The 24,557-nt window shown below is 51.6% G+C and overlaps 1 protein-coding gene across 1 annotated transcript in view; it reads right to left on the bottom strand.

Moving 5' to 3' along the window:
- CACNG2 (calcium voltage-gated channel auxiliary subunit gamma 2) overlaps nt 1–24,557 on the bottom strand; it is a 112,161-nt gene that overhangs the window by 15,746 nt on the left and 71,858 nt on the right. The window contains exon 2 of the mRNA XM_059402100.1: nt 1,598–1,681. Within this exon, the coding sequence (XP_059258083.1) occupies nt 1,598–1,681 (84 nt within the window). The remainder of the gene's footprint in view (nt 1–1,597; nt 1,682–24,557) is intronic.

Here is a 24,557-nt window from a genome sequence, read left to right as displayed (position 1 = left end):
TGCCCGTTGGTTAACAGATAACATTTATGGAGCACCTGTTCTATTCTAGAAGCTGTTCAAGGCAGCCACGAAAGAGACAAAGTTCCCACCCCCAGCCCTTTGTATCTAGCTGATTCAGTATTACATCCTCACAGTGGTCAACCGTGAGGGCTTCCGGCGTGAGACTCAGCTCTGGTCCCCCACTTGAACCTGCACCAGCTGGCTACATCTGTGCCATGGCCTGTCTCCCAAGGCCAGCTGTTTCCCTGCCTAGGGCCCTGGACAGCACGCCATTCTTTCCCCTCGATGTCCCCAGCCCTGAGCACGGGCTCTGGCCCAGAGTCAGTCTCAGGCTGCCTTTATGTCACCCCCGCCCTGCCCCCGGCTCCTTCAAGAACCCCAACACGGTAAGGGAGAAGGATGATCAAACGGTCTTTTAGGAATTCCATTTAAGAGCAGTGTCTCTTGGGAACTCATAAAAGGAAATGATGAGCATTGTAAGATAGTTTTCTCCCTTTAAAAAGAAATCTATAAATTACATCGTGTTCCCTTCCTTTCTCCTCCTTGCTGCCCGGCTGACTTCATGTTCCGGGCGCTTTTCAATGAAACCAGGTTGATTCCAGGCTGACCCGGGAGTTGGCTTTGATGTGAGGAGTAGTTATTGAAAGAGACAGGGTGATCCATGTAATGAAATGCCTCCTACACTTTCCATAAAAGTGATCGGAGAGTGATGCTAGCCATTCTGCTGTGGGGGATGGGAGGGAGGCAGTAGTGGGCTCTGAGCCGCTGGGAAGGGCACTGGGGGCCGAAGGTGGGCACGCTCCTGGGAAGAGAGCAAACCTCTTCTAGAAGAGCCTCCTGAGAGCCCGGAGCCGAGCTTTCAACCACTTCTGCTCAGGTGGCTTTGCTGTCCCAGGCATCAAGGACCATCAGCCTCTCCTGGAAATCCCTTTCTCAGGGAGCATTTTACCGTGTTAGTTTTTGCTGATTCTTGAGAAATTCTCTTTGGGACTCAATACGCCTCAGGTAGATTTAAGGTCACAGCTATTACTTCAGGATTTTGACTTGGTTGTTGGGGGAAAATGTAAATCTCACTTATTGTCTCGGGAGAAGTTCCAATCAGACACTGCCTGACGAGTTTCTTCCTTCAGTTATTCAAGAAATATTTACTGAGCCTCATTATGTGTGGGGCCCTGCACTGGGAATAGGAACAAGTGGACAAGATAAGGGGGGGAGCGCATGTCCTCACAGAATCAGCAGGACTGCCAGGGAGATGTTTACACAAATAGACAAGGACCCCACAGCATGACAAAGGTGCTGTGCTTTGGGAACCCATTCAAGGGCACCGAGGGCTTCCTGTAGGAGGTGGTGTTTCAGCCTGTGACCTGGAAGATGGGTAGTTGTTTATCAGACAAAGGGGGTGGGACTAGTGTTGTAGGCAGAGGAAACAGCATGCATGACGTTTTGGTCTCTGGACAGGAGGAAAGGAGGGAGGCTCAACTTTTTCCTGCCCTCTGCTGAGACAGGGATCTCTAGGTAATCCTGGCCTTCAGTGCTCCTGGAGGTTGGGATGGACAGGACCCACCCCCAGAAGGGAGAAAAAATTGCATGCACTCACGAAGGAAATATTCTGCTGTGTCAGCTTCGTAATCTGCATCCTCTGGGAAGTGATCGATTTGCTTGCAGAGACCTTTGAAGTTCCCTGGAAAACAAGAGGAGAGAGGACACTTGAAACATCAGAGTTTCCAGGGGCTCAGCGCCCACTGGCCTCGTGCTGACTTCTAGCGCTTCTGAAGCTGGCTCAGCCCTCTCCCAGGCCCCTGAAGGCAGGTATCGCTTTGTCTGTTTGGACATCTGCCTGGTGAATCAAAACACACACACCCGCGGTGCCGTGGAGAGGATCTAAGGCCTAAGACTTCAAAACCCGGCCTTCCATCGCTGCACTGAGGCTTATGAAGATTAGCGGAAGCTTGACAGGCAGCAGAGGTTTGGCTCGGGGCTGGGGACTGCCGCCGAGGAGGCTGATGAACGGGTCAGTCCACCCACCTCTGTGCCCCCGCTTGGCTGGGAGTCACCTCGCATTTTGCATGCCAGACAGCAGATCGCTCTGCAAAGAAGGCAGACCCCACATGGAGGATGGCAAACGTTCCCACGGCCCTTCAGTGAGTTTGCAGAAGCACCTCCCCATCAGCAGTGACTGGGATGCTCTGTGCCCAGCCCCCCGCTGCGCTGAAATGCTCCAGGGTGGGGGCAGGGAGGAGGTGGAACCACCCTGGGGGCTGGGACCTCGGCCAGGCCCTTGAACTATACAACTCAGCTGGGCTCTGCTGCAGGCCTGTGAGTGGGGTATTCTCTCCTGCATTGTACAGATGAAGAAACTGAGGCTCATGGAGGTTTCTTGGTGGGAGTAAGTGCTCGTGGCCAGGAAATGATGGAAGCAGGGCTCAAATGATGCTCAGAGGAAGGCCTGTGGACTCTAAATCTTTCCTGGGGTGCTGGCTGAGAAGGTGAGCTTGACAGGGAGTGCATATTATATATCAAGGTATATATACGTCACAGCTACCCACCCCCCCACTGCCTCCCACCAGCGACCAAAAGTGAACCATTGAATGCAATGCAATCTTTTTAAGGACAGATGCGTGGAATAGGGCTTGCGAACGAGCGGGTCCGTTTAGGGACAGCAGAAACTTCCATCTGTTTCACACACCGTTGTACCCCGGTACCAGCCCAGCTACAGCCCATGTCGGCGAACTTTCTTGCAAATAACCGACCTGTGGCAGCAACCGCAGCTGGGCTGCCTGGGTCTAGCTCGGCATCACAGAGACCCCTGTTCCCTCATCTGAAAGGTGGAGATCAGAGTTCTCCCTTCCGCCTGTCATGGGGATTAAAGAGTGAACGCCGGGAAAGTGCTTGGGGGCATCCTTGTGAGGGACACTTGGACACAGACTATATTTAGCCACTGACATTTGGGATTGTTCTGTGACAGGAGCTAATATAACCTAATTAATACAGTCCTCGGTATGTGTTAGCAATTTAATTTCCCGTAGAGTCCTAAGCCTTCAGATCCTGTAAAGTAGGTTTCCTTGTGTCCTATAGATCTTATTTAGGAATTTTAAGGCATTCTTATATATATGCCCCTGCTTATATAGGATACAGGTGTACTCATAAAGATAGGCATTTGAGACATTTCTAGCTATTACATGTTACAGAGAAGTTGGTTGACTCCCCATTCGCTGTCTCTGCACCAAATTCACCTCCTTTCCTGACTTCTGCAAGAGAAAACCATTCCTCAGAGCTCATGGGGACTTTCTGAAGCTTCGTGGGTCTCAGGAGCCTAGGGGTTCACTTGAAACTCTCCCCTGGGGCTTGCCTCCTGTCCAAGAGTTCTGGGGGTATCCTCAGGAATTCACAAGAGGTCTGGGCTCCCTCTAGGACTTCTTCCCTAGGTCCCCACCACACACCCTTCTCTCCTGAGAAGTCTTTGTATCCGCTGCTAAGAGGATCAAATAACCTCCCTATTGTTCAAATTACAAATCGGTGTATTTGCGAAGCACTTTCATTTTCTCGCAATTCAATCTGACAAATATTTCGTCAGTGCCCACCCAGTGCCGGGCATCTTTTGAGATTGCGGTGCTCACGTGCCCCGAGGCTCCTCACTGATCAGGGATGGGGGTGGGGGAGGGCTCGTGAATGGTCCCTCCACTCCTCTCCACTTCTCTCTCCCACACGCATACCCGCTCCCCTGCACCCTGCCTGCTTGTTTGTGTGAACGATGCCCCATCATTCTTAGACCCTGGGCTCCCAGTGGGGGGCCCAGGGCAGAGGAAGGACCCGAGAGACGCTATGGGGAGGCTGTGCAAAGTCACCAGCAGCCTTGGTATCCACCTGCCTCTCTGATGCGTCCTGGTAGATGTGTTATAGGCACTGTATATTCAGCATGTCTAGATCTGAACTCGGGATCTTTCTCCCTCAAGCCTGGCCTTCCGGAGGCACCAACCAGCTCAGGGAATGCCTCTCCTTTGCTGCCTCTGCCAGCCTGAGCCCAGTTGTCACCGCTGACCTCTCTTCATCCTCGCTACAGGCTCCATCCCTCAGGACGTCTTGTCTGCATTAGCGCTCAGTAGCTCTCAAAACGGTCAGTTCGGTTTCTCTCCATTGGCAGCAACACCCACGGCCAGGCCACCGTCCTGGCTTCCCTACGTGACGGCCGTGGCCTCCCCACTGGTCATTTTACACCCACTCCTATCCGTCTTTACAGAGTAATCATAGTGCAAATCTGATCAAGCCATTTCTAGCTTGAAACACTCAGCAGTTTCTTAGGGCTCTAGGGAAAGCTCTGTGTCTTCAAGAGGTCTGACCCTGACCTCTCTCTGGCCTTATTTCCCACCTACCTCCCTGTCGGCACACATGCCATCTCGGCGGGCCTGTACGGATGCTCCCTCCTGCCACAGGACCTTTGCACACGCTGGTCCGGCTGCCTGAGCTTCCACCACATCCTTCGTCATCTCCTTTCCTCAACCTTCCTCTATCCCCCTTGCACTGTGCTAGTGGGGTGACTGCTGTTCTGCTGTCCTTTCTGTGCTGGGGGGAAATGTTAAGGTGGGTGATGCTGGTGGGAATGTTCTAGTAGAGAGGCAAGATGTGATGGCCTGAGAGAGGAGGGGTGATGGGTGATGCAGGAACAATGAGAGAGGGGATGAGGTCCAGGACACAAGGGCGAGCGTGGCATCATATGGGGTAGATGGTGGTGTGTCTGCTGTAGCAGAAGGGAAGGCGCCACCTGTGGGAGCATCTGCTGGGATGAGTAGACATGGTGAGAACCCTGACACTTCTCTTCTGGTTGGTTCCATTTTCCATTTCCCATCCATGAGATGGGAAGCAGGACCATTACTGGAGCACAAGCAAGGGAAGTCAGGGTTGCAGATTTGAGAATGGAGGAAAGGAGTGCGGTTTTTCTTCCTGAGACGGGGAGAAAGAATGGACCACGCCCAAGACATGAAGCACGTGTGTCTGGCCTTGAAGGTCCCTTTCAGATTCTGTGGTTTTCTCAGGCTACATTTAGGGTGTGGCTGAGTCTGGCTGGAGGGGTGGCCTTTAACCAGGGTGGGGGTCTGTGGGATGAGCACGAGAGCAGCGGTGGGGGAGGTAGTGGTTATGAAGATGGGCCAGGCTTTCAGCTGGGGAAGGGGGCAGGGGAGAGTGCTGGGGTCAATGCATTAGAAGCCTGGGTGGGAGGTCAAGGAACTGTGGGAGCGGGAGGCTCATGGGAATGAGTTGGAAGTCTGGGGCGTGGGAGTCAGAAAGTGGATGCTGAGGACTGAGACTGTAGAGGGGTGTGGTGATTGGTCATGTCAGGGTCAAGGATAAGTCCATGAACTAACTGGGTTGGCTCAGGAGGTAGGGATGACAGTCAAAGGATCTAGCAACTGGGAAGTTCATCCCCGTTAACACAGAAGAGAAAACTTAACATTCACTTTTACTTTCTATATGCAGTCACGTACGTATTAGGAACCTGCTTGCCCTGTTCAAGTTGATATGCAAAGGATTCATCACATTATTCTGATAACCCCCAAATCATTAGTTGGTTTTTAGAAACTATTGGTGTGAGGCTCCTTCAAGCTCAATGATGGCCTTGTCCGGATCATGATTTGACACAGGGAACCATGCCAGAAGCTTCCAGCACTTCTCTGTTAGAGTAAGACTTGCTTCATGTCAGTGAGTACAGAGTTCTCTTCCCCCCCTGTCCCATGCCGTACGCTTCTCCCAGAAGGTAGCCCTCCATCCCGGGCAACCCCGGAGGTGGGGAGGGATTCTCCTGGGGGTGGCAGAGTGGGGACTGGGAGGAGGAGAGCAAAGGAAGTTCTCTCACGGGTGCTGGTGTGCGCCCAGCCTGGCCCGGCTGCTCTGGCTGCAGGAAGGTTCTGTGCTCCTGGCGCCCTGATCCACCTCCGCAGAGGCAGGTGTGGCTGGGCTGGGCCTACAGCTTGGAGAGCTGCAGGGCCTGGGGCTCAGAGGAGATGGGGTCGCAACGCTGCCCCTCCCTGCTCTGTCTGCCCCAGCCAGGAGCCACTCCTCGAGGGACAGCTGGCTTTCTGTCAGAGTGAGCAGAAAAGAGGAGAGGGACCTGGGTGACTCAGGTGATTGGGCGACTATGTTCTGCTCAGGTCATGATGCTGGAGTCCCAGGATCGAGTCCTGCATCGGGCTCCCTGCTCAGTGGGGAACCTGCTTCTCTCTCTGACCCTCCTTCCTCTTGTGTTCTCTCTCTCAAATTAAAAAAAAAAAAAAAAAAAGAAGAAAAGAAAGGAGGTTAGGAACATGGGGGGTTTGCTGACATCCAGACAAAATGCCGGGGAGCCCAGGACCAGGGTTTGGAAGGTTGGGGAGTTGGAGCTTGGGTCAGACGGGGAGGTGAGCAGAGCCCCGAAGGACAGATGACTGGTACGGAGGAATAACGGAGGTAAACCGGGGTCAAGATGGGATTGGTCCCATAGTACCTGCGGCTGATGGTGGCAGTGTGGTGGGAAGGATGGGCTTGAGACATAAGGGGTCTCCAGGAGCCCTTGGAAGCTCTGTGACCATGGACTCATGGTCCAATTAAAGTGGTGCCGAGGTTCATGAAGGGTAGGTGGTTCCAGCAGCATTTAATCACTTTTCCTGGAGTTTAAATTTGGTAGAACATCTATGGGACACCCCATCAGTCGATGAAGAGTGTGTAATCTTGCTTTCCTGAAGCCAGCCTAGAGATCTGTTGTGTTTCCTCGTGGTTGGTGGTCATCAAGCCCAGCGGCTCATATGGCTTCAGGTACAGATGGATCTAGGTGCTCAAAAATCTGGTATCTCTCGGGGCACCTGGGTGGCTCAGTGGGTTAAAGCCTCTGCCTTCAGCTCAGGTCATGATCCCAGGGTTCTGGGATCAAGCCCCGCATCGGGCTCTCTGCTCAGCGGGAAGCCTGCTTCCCTTCCTCTCTCTCTGCCTGCCTCTCTGCCTACTTGTGATCTCTGTCAAATAAATAAATAAAAATCTTTAAAAAAAATCTGTTATCTCTCTCCATCTCTGGTTTTCCTCTCCATTGGCTTCATCCTTAGGCAGGCTTCCTTCCCCCAGGTAGGGACTAAGGGTTGCCCAAGTGCCTGGAACTGGGGTGGGTGGAGGGAAATCTAACCTGATCCCTGCCCTTCGGGGGCTCACAGTCTGGGGGAGGGGGAGAAGACAACACAGAATTTACTAGAATGTAATTGCACTATCTTAGAGAATCCACAAGGCCATATGGGAGCCGAGTTGTTCAGCTAACATTTGTGTGGCACCAACTGTATGCCATGTTCTGTGCAACCTGCTAAGGACACAGAGGAAAAAATATACCTTCTGTCCCCAAGGGCCTAGCAGTATGTGGTGGGAGATGGATGACACGTGCTGTGGTGAAGCAGAGCATGTCTGGGAGCACGCAGGAGGGATGCACATGCAGGTGTGTGAGTGCTTCTGCGCGCGCGTGCATGTGAGTGCATACGTGCGTGCGTGTGTATGTGTGTGTGCGTGTGTGTCTCAGGGCATGATGAGGAGGTAGTGGGTGGTGAGAAGAGATTTCTAGGAATGGGATCAGCAGAAGGAAAGGCAGGGAAGTGCTGGGCACATGAGAGGGAACAAACTATCTCAGGGGCTCAGGGAAGGGCCCCCAGAGCAGAGTTGGGATACAAGGAAGCCAGCAGGCTTGCTCCAGCTCCTGGGATCTGCTTGTTAGCGCCTCTTCGTAACTCACAGGAGCAGCTGGAAACCAGCCACAGTGGGAGGATGTGCACTGCGAGAACTGGCATGTACTGTAAATCGATGTCCCCTTTCCCTGCTCAGAGAGCCAGTTGTTAAATATTTGTGAGCACACCACTGCAGGAAGGGCAACCTGCGAGAGGGGCTGGCTGGTGCAGATCCACAAATTCCAAGGGGGGCTGGAGAGTTCCAAGAAGATGGGTCCTGTGTAGAGGCTCCCTGGGCAAGGGTGAGGGAGGGAAGGATATGGCTGGCCAGGTCCCCAGGGGCTCGGGCCAGGCTGAATGGAAGAGGGGGCGTCTCACCCTCCATTCCGCAGAAAGACACTGGCTTTGACATGAGGCTGTAGGGGGGACTCTCCCACCCTTGAACTATAAAGGATTATTCCACCAAGGGAATCACGAAATCTCTACTGCATTCCACCCCAAAGGACAGCAGTGCTCCGCCGACCCCAAAGCCAAAGGACTGAAGGCCAAGCCAAGACAGAAAAGCCCAGGGCTGTGCCTCGGGCTGCTGCAGCTCTGCCTCCATGAATTTGCCCTCAGACTGGAAATTTCAGCTTGCAGGTATTAAGTAGTTTAAAGGAGGTTTCATCAGCTTTGTAAAAAACGCATTAATATCTCACAACACCAACTGCTGTCTCATTTCTTTGAGATACAATAAGCTCTTCATAAACCTGGTCATTAGGGGCTGAACAGACGCTGTTTTATTTCCCACATATTCATGAAAAGCTGAGGGAGCCGAGCAGAGCTGGGCGGGTGCACGGAGGGAGGGGGTGAGGCACCGGCAGGAGGCTGGCTGGCTAAGTAATTTTTTAAGTGAAGCAAATGAAGGGTTTGGTGGGAGCTGCTTTCTCTGTTTTAAACCTTTGCTGCTCCTGGCTTTTTGCTTTGCTGGCAGGGCCCTCCCTGCCGGTGGGGATTTGGGAGACCTCAGGGTGGGTGGGCAGTGCCAGGCTCCTCCCCGGCTGGAACCCCAGCCCCCTGGCACAGCGCCGGTGACAGCTGGTGCTGGAGGGTTTGAAGCTGCCTGTGGGGTTGTCCGTGAGTTTGCTCATGCGTCCATGCGTTCATTGGATTGTTTGTTACGCCTACTATGTGCTAGCTCCCGTGTAGTCACCGGGGAGGGTGAGTGTGGGGTAAGGTGTCTGAATGCCCACCACCTTCCCTGACTCTACCCTTTCTGTTTGGTCTAAGTGCTCATCTCCCAGAGAGTACTCTTTCCTACAACCTCCAGGTGTGTCCTGTTCTGATGCTTTCCCACAGCTACTTTGTAAGTTCTTTCCATCTGACGCAGGAGAAGCGGCTGGATTCCAGACTGAAAGATCTGCCTTCTAAGCCCAGTTTTGCTACTATTAGCAGCTAATTACGTGACTTCTCTGTGCCTCTGTTTCCTTAGCTGCAAAATAGAGATATTCATCCCTGCCGCATGGGGTGATTCTAAGAATGCAATGAAATACTAGAAGTGAAGTTCCCTAGTGTGGTTCCTAACCCAGAGCAGGCACTCACTGAATGTTGTTTTACTTTTTCAAATGACGTTTCCTTCGGGAAGTCTTTCTTGATTGCCCTCAACTGGAAAGACTCCTTCCCTTTCCGATGGGTCTCTGCTTGTTTCTCAGATGTCTTAAAAAAGATTTTATTTATTTATTTGACAGACAGCGATCACAAGTAGGCAGAGGGGCGGTCAGAGAGAGCAGGGGAAGCAGGCTCCCTGCTGAGCAGGGAGCCTAATGCAGGGCTCCATCCCAGGACCCCAGGATCCTGACCTGAGCCAAAGACAGAGGCTTTAACCCGCTGAGCCACCAGGACACCCCTGTTTCTCAGATTTTAATGGGTATGGGAATCATCTGGGGTTCGTGTTAAGCCAGATGCTAACTCAGTGGTCTGGGGTGGGGCCGGAGACTCCATTGCCCACAAGCGTCCAGGTGGCACTGATGCTGCAGCATCCCCTGTGGACCACACTTGGGATTGGGTAGCGAGGCTTTCAAGCACTTTGTATCTGTTTTGATCAGAGTCGGTGTTCTGGTATCCTTGGGAATAAGTAGGTGCAAATCTGTAAGATCCTAGGGGCAAAGTTTTGAGAGCTCCTCGAATATACCCTATTTCCCTTGGTTCTCAGATGCTCACATGCACATTCCAGTGTTTCTGGAATTGGAATGTGCCTTATAGTTGAGGGGTTCATTTACAGCAGTGTGTTTCTTTTCTCCTGAAAAATCATTATTACATTGATGGGGTGTCTTACAATTAATGATAAGGGCTGCATGGCAAATGTTTATTGAACAAATGGACAGATAAGTCTCTCTGTGTGTGTGTGTGTGTGTGTGTGTGTGTGAGCACACATGCCTGTGGGCAGGGAATGTACTCCACATTTCCATCCTCCTAAATGAGAGGAACACTATCCCAACTACTAGAACCCCTGGGGCACCCGCAGCTTTTGCACCTATCTTATTAAAAGCCATACGGAAATTTGTGTATATCCCAATACCCAGCGATTTCTCTTAGAAATTTGCCTTGGAGAAACCCTTGCATGTAGGCCCCGGGGAGAGGTGTGTGAGACTCTTCCCAACAGCCCAGCGGTAACAGCGAAACGCCGGCAGCAACCCACATTTCTGCCGTCGGAAGAATGATAACACCCTGGTATTGATCAGACGGGATATTACACAGCAGGGAGAATGAGTGGCTCACGGCCACTCAGGGAAACGCTGTAACAGCAAAACGCCGGCAGCAACCTACATTTCTACCGTCGAAAGAATGATGACACCTTAGAGTATATTGATCGGACGGGATATTATACAGCAGTGAAAATGAGTGGCTCACGGCTCTCCACATCAACACTGGCGAATCCCACCCGCATCACCTTGAACGGAAAATCAAGCTGCAGACAGGTATATAAAGTAGGATTCTATTTTCAAGAAGGTAAAAACTTGTCGAACCAGGCCGTATAGATTGTTTAGAAATACGCGTTTGGTAAAGCCTGGGCAGGCAACAGCATACTCAATTCAAGAGAGTGTGGACCCGAGGTGGGGGTGTGGGGGCGGCCACAGGGAGGGCCCAGGATGGCCTCAGTGCCCGGGATGCTCTAGCTCCTGACCTAGTGCAGAGAATGCGGGCGGGGTGGGAGGGGGTTCATTTTATAGTTATTTTCTACGCCCGCACCAAGCACCGTGTTTTCTAGATCTGGCCACGTTTTACCCCCGCAGACAGCTTCCCGGAACTTGCATGGGTCACGCGGAAGCAGGTGGCCACGTGATGGAGTTCTAACCAATGGGGTGTAAGCGGAAGTGGTGGGTGGGACTTCCGGGAAAAGGGAAGCTGCGTGTGGGAAGTGCTCTTGGTGGGAAACGTTCTTGGTGGGCTTGTGGGCTGGTTGCCGCCTTGCACCGGGAGACCACCTCGGGCGTGGAGAGCTGCACACGGCAGAAGAAGCACGAGGCGCCTGGGTCACGCCGCCATGGAGCCGCACCAGCCCCGGGCATCTTACCTCCAGAGCTGAGTGATGAAGAAGTAAACAACTCTTTATAATTTTAGTTTATCGAAGAAGCCCTGGGAGCCAAGCCTACTCCTAATGAACATAATGATACATGTTAAAATCGTCTTTTCTATGGGTTTGATACGAGACACAGTTTTAGAAGGCAGCTCGTTGAACAACCTCAGTGCTTGCATCCAGCAAGTGCTCACTACGTGTCTATAGAGTAACTGAACGGATGAATGAGTGAAGAGGTGTCTCAGTGCTCCTCCCTGCGTCCTTGGTTGGTATGACCTTCGCTGGCGACGGTGCCAGCTGTGGTGGTGGGTGAGGGAAGGCACGGCATGGCTGTAAGCAGGCCTTGGACAAAGGGAGGGGGAAGTGGGGGGGTGTTGCCCTTTGGCAGGAAGAATGTAACAGAGTCTGGTGAAGACCAGCAGGTGGGCTTAGAGACTGGTTTGGCGGATGATGCCGGAGGTGGTGGTCCTCAGGGCTACCCTGTGGACTGATACGGGCCTGACTTCACTAAGACAGGATGGGGGAGGATCTGGGTCCTGAACTTAAGCGCCCTTATCCCAACTTTGTCTCCCCCCCGACCCCATCTCTCCTTCCCACAGCGTTGACACTGGAGCAGGCCTTGGAGACAGGAAGACCTTGGAAATGCTTCACAATGTGATGGAGCCTGTTCTAGATGAGGTTAAGGACTCTCCTCACACGTAAGGAAACAACCTAAGCCATACTCTTTGAAGTAACAGACCTGTAGGCTTGGGTGTTGTCATAGGCCATGAAGGAATTTTCCCAAAATACAGTTCCATTAGTTCATTTCCTACTATTAGGGAGGCAGCGATGAAGGTCAGTGGTTAGCCTCAGAGTCTGGAGACGGGCTGGGTTTGTATTCCAGTTATGCCACTGGACCTCTTTGAACCTCAGTCTTATCTGTGAAATGAGGAGGCTGTGGGACCTGCCTGATAACATTGTGAGGATTGCCCAAAGCACAGTATTGAGAGGGCTTAGTGCAGTGCTTGGTACCTAGTAGATGCTAGGTAAGTGGTATGTGCGAGTGCCTTCGCTGGGCTCCATGCTGGGGGACACAGATGGCTCACATGACAGTCCCTGCTCTCAGGAAGCTCGCAGTCTAGCCAGAGAGAGTGGTGATTACACTTCCAAGATGTTAGGAGAGCTCCCTGGTGGAGGCATGCCCAGGCTGAATGAGAACCCAGTATGCGTGGGTCCTATGAAACAGGATTGTTCAGATGATTCTGTCAACCCCAGAGACCCAGAGGCAGGTGAGTAACGAATAAATATTGTCATGTGTCAGTAGCTCTGCGTTCGTCTTGAGAGGCCTTGTGGTGTGGTGGAAAGGTGGCCTTGCCACTTAGGGCAAGGCGGTTGGCTCCCTTTCTGTCATTTGTTAGTCACATGAGCTTGGGCAAGCTGCACATGTTTTGACTCAGTCTGTATGTCAGCCAGTTCTCGAACTTTCACTGAGTGCCTGCCAGGTATGGTAGTTGAACTGGGCACCACGATAGAGAGGAGATTGGTGCAGCGGGATTCCCTATTCCCAACATCTGAGTCCAGGAAGCACCGGGACAAATAATTAACTTGCATGACTTGTTAAAAAGTTCGCACCTTTCACTTAGTCCTCAAGAAACCCTTTTATTTCCAATTTAAAGTTTATGGGAATGGAGGCATGGAGTTGGAGGAATGCATCTGAAGCTTCACTGCCAGTGTGAGCGAAGGAGCTGAGATCAGACTCCAGGCAGTGGGTTTCTAGGTGATTCCTGCGTGATATTGCTATAGCAGAGCGTGGGACGCTGGAGGGTGGGCAGAAGGGTGCGTGGCTCAGTCTGGGTGGTGATGGGTTGTCATGAGGGCTTCCTGGAAGAAGCCCCATCTCAGATGAGCCATGAAGGGTAAGTAGAAATTGGCAGATAAAAGGCAGAGCAGACAGATGCTAGGGAGAGGAGGAAGGGTTAAATAGAGACAGAGGATGGGATCCTGAGGCCAAGAGCCTTCGTCTTTCTGAAGGACAGATGGTTGTGCTGGATATAATCATGTGTGTGTGTATGTGTGTGTAACCAGTTGGGAGAGATAGTGGCTGCAGTCACAGTACTCCAGACCTAATAAGCCATTCAAAGTATGAGTTTTGGAGCCATGGGGTGCCACGGAAGGGTCTGAAGCCGGGAGTTCATGTGACCAGACTTGTGTGTTAGGATGTTCGTGCTGGTAGCCAAGTGGGGACCAGGCAGGAGGGGTGAGACTGGAAACCACCAGCCCCGTCGGAGTCACCAGAGCCTCTTGCCTGGGTCACTGTGGCAGGCGTCCAGGGGAGAAAGGGAGGTGGCCCAGGCAGGGTGGGGACGGTGGGGCTGGGGAGAGGGATGAAGTCAGCTGAGATCTGTGTTTATCTGTCAAATGGGGACATGGCCCCGTCCTGCTTCCCTGCTAGTGTAAGAGAATAAACGAAGTGAGAACTAATGAACCCACTTGGTAAATTGTAAACCCGGTGCCGAAATGCAGGCTGAGCTGCAGGGCATCCTGCAGTGAACGAAACGGCTCGACACACACCTCTCCCCTCACAGACGCTCCCACTCCCTGGACACAGCGTTGCGCTGGAGCTCACTAGTTCTGCGACCTTGGGCAAACCAGCCACGCCTCTGCCTCCTCTGACCCACGGGCTAAGGTTATTGTGAACACAAACAAGATCTTGCCGGAAAGTGCTGGATGCCATGCCTGACATGTAATGAATGCTGGAGAAGTACAGATCCCTGCAGGGAGAGCGTCTCTTCTGCTCCCGCATACTCCAAGATCCTGGGGCCCGGCTGCCTGGACATGTCCCTCAGACATTTAGGTAGCTTTCATGAAGGTCTCCAGTATGTTGTCCAGATTCCTCCATGGAGTGAAAAATGCCAGAGTCCTCTCCTGCTTTGTATAATCCACCTTAAATTTCTGACAACAGTTTTCCCCAAGCCCCCTTTGGGTCATTTTCACTGCTCAGGCACATTCAATTCCGTGACAGAGATCCAGGCCAGAGTGGTCAAACAGCATCTAAACCATTGACCCACGAGGATGTAAACGTTTTATGTGATGAAGAGCTGTAAGACTGGGGATACCCATCCACGCACGCTCTTGTTTCCGAGCCAAACACACTCCCTCACTTGGAAATCTGCAAGACTCGACGCCTGTGGCACAAAGGGCAGACATCTGGAGAACCAGACATTTCCAGCTATGTTCAGTGGGACCCAAAGCTTTTCACCTTCTCTGCTCACATGCTCGTCTCCCAGCTACTCCCGTCTTGGGAACTCATTTGTCCTTGTCCCTTTGCTCACCTTTGCTTACAGCTTCTCTCCCAGCAGAATCAAGCTCTTTCCTCTTCTTCACCTAAAGCAATACCTGCTTTATTGCAGAGGGATGGCCAGGAGCCATGGGTGGGCATGCACAGGTAAGGTTCAAATCTAAGAGGCACTTACTTTTGGGGTTGAGGGGGTGCAGTGAGCACCTCCTTTAGTTTTGCACCTCAACCTTGCCTGGTCTTATGTAGGGCAGGAGATGTCAGGTCAGTACCTGGTCGAGTGTGGTGGTTTTCAGAACTGCCTCCCAAGGTAGTGAGCTGCCTATCACTGGAGGCATTCAAGCCAAAGGTAGCAGCTGCCTTTTAGGGATGCTGAAGAGGGCATTTCTTTAATAGCTGGGAGGTGGAATAGATGATTCTGAATGGGGGTCTTCTACTCCCTGGAAGCTAGGATTTAAGGAGCCTTTCCTGATGGCACATCTCAGAGCTGCCTCTTTCCTTCCAACTCTGCTTTTACCTCCAAGACCACTCATGTGGCTGTCAGCCACGGGCTGCCTCATGACAGCTCCTGTACAGCTGGCCTGTCTTGTTATTTCGGATTTCACGAGTTTGTGTGTCATTTTCCTAATAGCATTCTGCACGCATCAAGGACAGGGATTGAACTGCACACTTTCCATTCTCCCGGTGGGTATAGGAGACTTCCTGCTATTCGCTGAGAATCCTCTCTGTGCCAATACTGCATGTCTCACCTGATTCAATTTTATCAGCTGGTCGGGTAGGTTCTGTTCACGAGCCCATGCTACAGGTGAGGACCTGGAGGCTTGCACAGCTTGGTAAGTGTGAGCTAGTGCATGAGTATTACCTAGTTTCATAGAAACTCAGGAGTGATGCTGCCAGAATGGCTGGGTGTATAGCCTTGGGCAAGTTGCTTAACCGCCTTGGGCCTCAGTTGCCTTTCCATAAAATGGGATAATAGACATTACCTATTCCAGAATTTCTTGTGTGGGTTAAATGCATTTAATGCACAGGTAAAGCTCTTAGGACAGTGTACCTTGTGAGCTGTAAGAACACGTGATCTATTACTACTATTGTCAGAGGAGTGGTGGGTCTTGTCATGTCTGGAATGAGAACGGTCAGAACTCGAGCCTTAGTTTGGCAAGGTCACCCAGGTGGGAGCTTCTGATTCCTCAGAACTGTCTGCTCCCTATAAGAGAGAGAATTCTGCCCAAGGGGGGCATTTGTAGAAGAGGGAAGGTGGGTCTCCCAGGAGTCTAACCGGCAGGACTCAGTTCCCGAGAACTTGATCGCCTTTGGGAAAAGTGCGAAGAGAGTTCTCAAAACTACAAAGCTAAAGACGAGACTTGGTCTTTATTGAGCCATTCATCGATTAAACACATCGGCAGCCTTCTCCGTGCTAGGATGGCACTCTGCTAGGGAAGCAGGGAAGGATGAAAACACTGGAATCTGCTCCGAAGCCTTCAGAATCTGGGGGTGGGAGTGGGGGTGGGGGGAGGACAAGGAGTAGACCCCGTGAGCCCCAGCCCCCTAGAGCCAGCCTGTGCACAGAGCAGGGGCAGCTAAGACAGTGAGGGCCGCCTCCAGCCTCTTCACCGCAATCCCCGGGAGGAAAAGATTCTGGGGAGGGTGAGGAAAATTACCGAGAGGAGTTGCAGCTGATCCAGACAGCTCAGTGAGGCCTCGGGAGATCAGGAGGAAGGCAGGTGTGTCCAAGAGCAGGGGGCAAGCTTGGGGCAGGGGGACCACCAAGCCACTCCTCCTCCCCGCGCCAACCGCCAAGGCGGAGGGAGAGCAGGTTGCTGGTTGACTGCTAGGAGTAGGACTTCAGTTGCTGTGGGGGAGGCGCACGCTGTTTGCATTTCTGTCACTTAAAACAATGTGGTGTTGTGACACTCCAGAATCTGAAGATGAATGTTTAATAAAAGGATTCAATTTGAGATGATGTCAGAACTTAATTAGATCCACAACGCACAGAGGGCTTTGCAGGCCTTTTGGTTAGGAGCTCCTTCGGGGCCTGGTGTGTGTGGCACAGGCAAGGGGCTGTGTGGGCTGTGTGGGCTGTGTGGGCTGCACCGGCTTGCCCCTCCCTTGAGGACTGTGGTCTGCAGGTCCTGGTGCAGAGTCCCTGCTTTTGGCTTCTTTGGGAGAGGGGCTGCAAGGTCCCGCCTCTTCTGGGCCGGGGAATCTGCATTTGTGGGATTGGGGCTATGGCCTGTGACCCGAGAAAGGGGTAGATGAACTTGACCTACCTCAGGCTCAAGGCCACGACCCTGGTTCAGGGGAGGACTTCTCAGAGGAGGCCAAACTTGCACGGGGGAACTGACTTGGAGCCCACACGGCCTTGAGTCCAGGGACATTGAAGGTCAAGGCTACAGGAAACTGGTAACCAATCAGGTTTTTGGTTCCAGGCAGGGCTCACAGTCTGCACGTGTGTACTGCTACCCCTACGCTGGATGTCAGATATCGGTCAGGAAAATGACTGCTGTCCAAGCACCCCCAAATTCCCCTTCTCCCTCTGCCCTGTGGCCATGCTGACCCCTCTTCCAGGACCTCCTGGACAACCCCGCCCCCAGCCCCCAGCAAATCAAGGGTTGGAGCCTGACGCATGGGTGTTTCCAGGATGCTGTCCTCCCATCAGATCCAGTGTCCGTATTCTGGCTGGTCCGGCTGCCAGACCTCCCTACGCTATCACCTCAGTTCCAGCCTGTAAAAATGACAGCAGTCTGGACAGCAAGATGTTAGAGACCTAGTAGTCTGAGCTTTGGAGTCAGACCCCGGTCCCCCCACCCCCCCCAATACAGGAGCCGCTGGGAGCTGGGTTAATAGTCCGAGCCTCCTCTGTAAATGGAGTTTATCACACGTACGTCAAAATGTCGTGAAGATCAAAGAACATAAACAACGTGGGTGTTTCCAGAGTATGGCAGTGGGCACGTTAGATCCACACTCCAGCCATCCAAGTTCAAGCATCAGTGGAATGTTTTTAAAGGGTCTAGAATGCAGAATTGCGAGAGTGAAATATCTGGAGCGGACTGTCTAGGTTCAAGTCTCTGCTCTGACCCTGCTGGTCATGGCCTTGGGTGGGTGAGGAGTGTCGCCTCTGACCATCTCCTTTGCTCTGTCTGGTCCATAAGCTAATAAATATTTCCTGGATTGTTGGAAGGAGAAGTAAACTGACAGACTTAGGAAAGTATCTGGTGCAAAAGAAGGAATTCAGTAAATGTTAGCTGTTGTTATGTCATTATTGTGTAGAGTTCCTGGCATATAGTAGGTGCTTAATAAATAGTAGCAGGTGCAACCACTTGGAGTCTAGTCCTTATTGGGGTTCTTCCTGGCCTTCATCACCATGTTTCCCTTACTGTTTTTAGTTCCCCAGATCTCATAACTTCTTGGAGGACAGAAGGCCACCCCATGGCAGTGTTTCTTCCTTATCCTGCTATGTGGGTTGGCATCTGCCTGGTTATTTGACTGGTCATATCCTCTACAGGAGCACGCACATCCAAAGAATACCCTTCTTGTCCCCCCAAATGTGCCACATCTGCCCCCCTCTAGCTATGACGCTACCTAGCAGACACCCATGCATTCTAAATCAATGCATGAATGGGGTGGGGGGGACCCAGCCCAAGGACTCCTTCTGTCACAAACTTGGGACAGGCTGCTTTTCACCAGTGGTTTACCAGCTGCAGAAATTTCATCAGTTACATGTGCCTTTTTCCATTAACACTGCAGTTTCCAAAGTGCGTTTTGCCGATGCCCACCCGAGAGATGCTCCGTGGGGATACACCATACTGGGGTTCCGTTGTCAAATAGGTTTGGGAAGTGTTGGATGAAATGAGGTTGAACAGGTGTTTTTACCATTGGGCTTTTCAGAGCCTTGGCTCTGCTAATTGCATCGTCAAGCCCTGATGGGAGAATATAGTGCGTGGCCCTTCTGAGCCTGCGTTGGCTACAGACTGCGTGTGCGCACGTGTGGCTTCTGTCTCGTGGCGCTGGTTCCTCGCATCATCTTTTGGACAATACTGCACTGAATGAATCTTGGGATTTCTAGCTATGCTTTCATGGAGAGCAGAGGGTCGTGAAAAAGTAAGGGACACTTCCAACACCTTTCAATCCTTTGCGTGCTAGCGTGGAAGGCTTTTTACACATTTTTGTGCCCCTGCTGTGTCCTGTTGGCATCATTTGACCCAGCCTAGCACTCTGGCCTCCCGATGTGCCCTTTTCCCGGGGCACCTGAGATAGCCCTGTTGCTGTGTTTTTTCCTGCTAATTTCCATAGTCTTTCACAAGCTCCCCTTCCTCTGATTATCTTTTAAATTTTGGTGTCCTTAGGACTCTCCCCTTGGCCCGTTCATGGCTCCCTCTATAAAAGTTCCTTGGAGCCCCTCATCTTGTGGCTTCAGTTTCCCTCTGCGCAGTGATGACCCGAGACTCTCTCTCTCTCCCAGACTTGTCTCTTAGCCCTGATTTCACGATGCACTGGTGTCCCCCCAGAAATACCCACAATTACATGAGCCTTAGCCTTAACTCACTCCTTTCCCCACAGACCCCCTTCCCAGAGGCTCTCTCTTCATCCAGCTGGTTTCCCAAGCTGCGAATCTGGGAGTCGTCCTTGATTTTGACCTCTCCATCCCCACTCTGGTCTAACCTCTACTCCTCTAATTCTTTAACAGGTCCCAGAATCACCCACGCCTTAGTCCAGCCCACCAGTGACTTTCCCCGCATTATTAGGGCAGCTCCAAGCCCCAGCTGACTTCTCTGCCTCGCTCATGCGCACTCCATTCCCCACCACACATCGGGCACACTCCTATCTCAGACTTTCTCGTTAGCCTTCCGCCTGGACTCCCTCCCCTCTCCCTCCTCTGCACCCATTCCCTCCCTGCCTCCAGTTCAAGCTTCCGGTCTCAGTTGACACACAATTTCCTCTAGGAAGGCTTCCTTCAGGTCTGCTTTCCCCTCATGTTCCCAGAGAGCTGCCAGCCCCTCTTCTGTTTCGTGCAGCCCCTCACTGCACTCTGTGCTAGCCCATTCTGTAAAAACCCCTGGTTGGCCAGTGTCCTTGCCAAGCCCCTCCGTGGGAGTGCAGCCTTTTCAAAATCTATTGGGTTTACCATCACATCTAAGGGCAAAAGGTAGCCCGCCCACCTTCTGTGTCTCCAGACTTGCCTGAGCACTGTGTGACCCTTGCCAGAGAACACAGAGGGCGGGAGCAGCAGGTAGTGGGGATGGGTGCATCGCAGTCAGTTTTGCTGGGCTCTCCTGAATGCTGGCGGAGGGAAGAAGGTACAACTATTGACTCAGTGAAATTTGGGGCTTTTCTGTGGTTTGCGGAGATCCGTTTGTCCCTCACCAGCTGTGCTGTGAAATTGGGAACGTGGACATACGGCCTGGACCTACTGCACAGGAAAGGGCGGGGGGAGGTTTTGGATCCTGGAGGCAGAACCTGTTTCTCCTCCAGCTTCTCTTGGGCCTCCCCTCACCCCTTGAGCAGTGTCAGACAGGCAGCAAGGACCTTTGTAACCAGGCACTGTGACTCGGTTTGCTTTCTGTCTCCCTTGCTAGAGGATGCCTGTCGTCGGAGCATTCCCGAGGTCTCCCTGCTGTCCAACAAGGGCGTTGGCTTATACCAAGCACTCAGCGAAGGTCTGGGGAATGAATGAACGGAACAGTGTGCTCATAGCCCTGTGCTAACGACAGCACATAACCCCCCATCTGACTGTCCAGGAGGGAAAGCGTTTGCCCAAGGTTGGCTGTGATTGGCTGGAGTCTCATGCTGAGAAGTCCTGGTGAGCAAACTGCATAGATTGGCACCCACTGTATACATTTTATGCATCTCATCGGTACCATGCCCACAGGGCCCAGCTGGCTTCGTGGGGATGGACTGCCATCCTCTGCTGCCATTCTGTCCCATTCCCCTGGTTCCAGCCAAACTCCAGCCAGTTTGTCCTTAACTGTATACCAAGCAGGCTTCCTCCACAGGGCCTTTGCACCTGGGCCTCCCTGCCTGCAATGTCTTTACCATGCATCCACATGGCTGTCTCTCTCGCTTCATTCGGTCTCTGAACAAAACCTGTCTGACTGTCATCCTCTACTCCCTTAGCTGGATTTCTTTTGCTTCTTATTTAATCACTAGTTGATGTCCGGTCGCCTTTTTATTGCTTAGGTGTTGACTCTCTGTCTCCCCCGTTAGATGGGAAGATCCACGAGCGTAGGGCTTTACTTGGTTCATTCTATAAAAGCTTCAGGGATTAAAACAGTGCCTGGCACATAGCAGGTGCTCAGTAAATACTTGTGGATTACGTGAATAGATCTTGTGTGTGCTCTGATGTAGCCTTCTACTTTCTAAAGAAATAATGCCAGGCGAGAAATCAGTTAAAAAGACTTTACTGGCACACTGCATTTAAAAGTAAGAAAATATTCGCCCCTCCCCCTGCCCCCATTTATTCTTCACCACTACGAAGGTGGCTGGTAGAGTTTTCATGTCCCATTGTCATAACCCAGGGCTCAGAAAAATAGTCACCTGCCCAAAGACTCCAAATGGGCTATCTCCTGAGTGACAGTATCCTCGAATCATTTAAGTTCTTGTGGCCCTGGTTTCCTCACATCTGATATAGAGATAAGAAAAGTATGTGCCTCTCAGTTTGCGGTGAAGGAGCTGATTTGGTCAAGTGCTCAGAGAAGAGGCAGACACATACGAAGAACTCTTTGAATGCAGTTATTGTTGGGTTATTCTCCTACTGAGTTTTTATTGAAATTTCCCCATATTAGAATTCCATCCTTGAATTTCTGATGTATTTTTCATGCAGTTGCATTGGAGATTTATGTTAAAACAGTTGTCTTTTACTCTTGAGTTTATCCTGGTGAAGCTCTGCCACAGAAAGTAAGGCCTTATGATTCACTAGATTTTATTGTCTCCAGTTCATGTTACCCTGTCTTTCCGGTGAGTAATTCTCCAGAGGTGACAGTGTCACTACTAGAGGGCTGGGTGAAGCATTAGGCCTTCTCTTTCTCATTTGGATCTGTGACCCATCAGAGATTGATTTTTTTATGTATGGTGTGAGGTAGGGGCTGCCATTCATGTGGTCCCCATGTGCATATCCCATTGGCACAGTGCCACGTGTCCCGCTAGTTTGGCTTCCTGGATTGTCATGTCCCCTCTCATGACCAGTTTGAGTCTCCCATGTTCTTCAAGGCACAACTAAAATCCCGTGTCCTTTGCGAAGTCTTTCCTAAGTCGTTATTCAGTTATTACATCAGGACTTACTTTCTACTCTTCTTTATATATCGATACTCTTTTCAGGTGTCATGCCAGGCCTTGGGGATGCTAAGCACTGAGGAGAGAGTGAATGAATCAGGGGCCATCCTTGCACTCAAGACATACCTAGGCTGGTGGGAGGGCAAGTTATGGCACATGTGGAGGGTACTGGGAAGAAAAAGTTCTAAGAATCCTGGAGATGGGTACCGAGGACCTGAACCAAGGTGGGCTTTCAGTGACTTTCTCCCTGAGGAAGCCGCACTGAGATAGGGACCTGAAGGATGACCAGGAACTAGCTACGCAGAGGACAAGGAAGTGGGGAGACCGAAGTTTCCCCATCGCCTAGTCCTTCAGAGCACCAGAGTATTTACTAGTCTGTCTTTGTGTTGCATGTCTTACCTGTCTGGATGGTTATTCCTTGGGGACTAGGAACAGAAACAGTTTTTTAAAAAAATTATTAGTGCCTAGCATAGGGCTGGAAGCAACATAGGTACTCATTGTAAATTCCTTGATGGTAGGTAGAGTTATTATGCCAACCTAGTCGTGTTGAGAGTGCTGTAATCTGGGCAGTTGCACGAGGAGGGACTTGAGGCGGGGGGGCAGTGCAAGGGCTTTGGAAAGCAGACAGACCTCATGAGAACCTTGGCTTTGTCACCAGCTAGTTCATGTTGAGCCGCTAACTGCACCCATTTGAGTCTTGGTTTCCTCCCCTGGAAAAGATGTCTAATCATATCGACCTTATGGGCTTATTGTGGAGATAAAAGGAAGAAATCGGTATAAAATCCCAGCCCTTGGTCCTGAGTTGGTGTTCAATAAAACACCAGTTTCTTTTCCCCTCTCAAATGCAAGTGTGCTGTGGAGGGAGGGATATGGGCTTGGGAATTGGACGGTCCAAGGACTGAGCTGTGCCTTCATTGCCCCTCTGTTCAACCTCTCTGAGCCTATTTGTTTACCTCTAGTTGGGATAATAGCTCCTGCTTTTGAGGATTTCTAAGGAGATTAGTTGAGATCACTTATGTTGAACACCTGCTGCCTTCTGGGGTCTGGTAGCTCTGTTAGCCATCAGTCTAAAATTTAGAAGCCTGTATGTTTCAGCCGCTTGCTTAGAGTGTGAGCATGAGAGCCTCGCAGTCTGTCTCTGGCCACAGCAGCTGACCGCTACACATGCGCTGCAAGACTGTCCCTGAGTTTTAGGTGGCCGGAAGCAATCCTCCATGGAGGTGGAGGCAGAGGGGAGGGACAGGTGGAGTGAATCCTGAACTGAGAGCTGGTGACACCTGGCGGCCCTTGGATGGGCTCCAGGACTCTGGGCCCAGGCCACTGCGGGCCTCTCCTCTGTGACTTTGCTCCCTTGGGTTTTGGAAGGGCCGACCTCCCCTTTCTTCCCGAAGAAGAGCCTGCTGCCATATGGCTGTGTCTTCAGCTGGGCTGGAACCTGGGTAGAACCCAGAGGAGAGCAGCCAAGTGTGCCTGCAGGGGCCCCTCGGAGGCAGCTGCTCCTCCGCTCCATCCCAGGCTGCAGAGGCTGCCCCGATTTGCTGCCAGGTCTGCTCCCTGCCCTCTCGCCAGTGGCCGGCTTTCCCCTTCCTGGGGAGACAGGTGGCAGCTATTTGGGCTGCGTCTCCCTCCTCCTTGTTGCCTTCCCAATGGCCACTGGGACTTGCCTGCCCCCAGTGCTGGCTGACATTAAACCAGAGTTGTCACGGAGAGTGGATGTGGTTGCTGTTCCTGGTCTAGCCTCCGATTTTGAGAGAAAGAGAGAAGCAACAGAATGCCTTGCAGATAGGGAGAAAGCTTAGAGGAAAGGGCCGGAAATTCACCCTTAGGATCTACTGCATGACTGGCACTTTCCACAAAAGATCTTTTAAAAGTCTCATGAACAGTTGGAGGTGAGGAGCAGTGTTATTATTCCCATTCAGATGGGGAAACAGAGTCCCAGAAAGGTTAATCACTCATTGGCCAAGATCACGCAATGGCTGGAGCACAGCTAGGACTTAACCTCCGTTCGGTGAGGCCTCCAGATCTGTGCTCATTGCACTGCATTGGGGTTTTTCAAACTCCACTAGTGTAGGGCTGTAGCAAATGGACAGAAGTTTCAGGGTTCTGCAGGATGTCAGGTTTTTAACAAGTCTGATGTTTGAACTGTAAAAGCATATAATTGCCAGGTTGCAAATTTCTTACGCATGCAGCCCGAGTTTACAAGTCTTACACAATTGTAAAATGTAAACAAAAGTGCCAGGGAACTGTGGAGTTGCAGTACTGATCGAATTCAAATCAACAGCCCTGATTTAACATGTTGGAGGACGTTGTTTCGCCCAGGCCTCTCTTGAGCTCATTGTGCCTTGGCTGGGACATGCCGAGTGATTATTCCATTGTCGACCAATGTTTTCACGGTGAATCATCTCAAGACCCTGCTCCATAAAGGCCCCCCATTCACCAGAGCCTGTCATCCACGTTTGCTTCTCCTCCCTTCTATTAGTCTGTGACAACAAAGGGGGTATATTTCCTCCCCAACAATATTATTTTCGCGAGAGCCAAGTCTCAGGTCATCAGATAATTTCAGTGAAAGCAATATTCTCTGAACAGAATATTTCCATTGAACAGAAGAGAGTAGTTTATAATGGAGCCGATTTCAAGCTGAGAGCCGATTGCGGTTACTTGAAAGTCGGACCCGCCTGCCTCTGGAGGCTGGGTATGTTTATCAGCTGTTACAAATTAAATGGTATCACTTGGGGTCCTTGCTTTATACAAAGGCCAGCTCCTGGGCAGCGAGGATGTTCAGAGGGGCCTCCGC

This window comes from Mustela nigripes, chromosome 6 (genome assembly GCF_022355385.1).
Source record: "Mustela nigripes isolate SB6536 chromosome 6, MUSNIG.SB6536, whole genome shotgun sequence".
Taxonomy (NCBI): domain Eukaryota; kingdom Metazoa; phylum Chordata; class Mammalia; order Carnivora; family Mustelidae; genus Mustela; species Mustela nigripes.
Note: the sequence above shows the minus strand (reverse complement) of the source record. Positions and strands in the feature narration are given on the sequence as shown.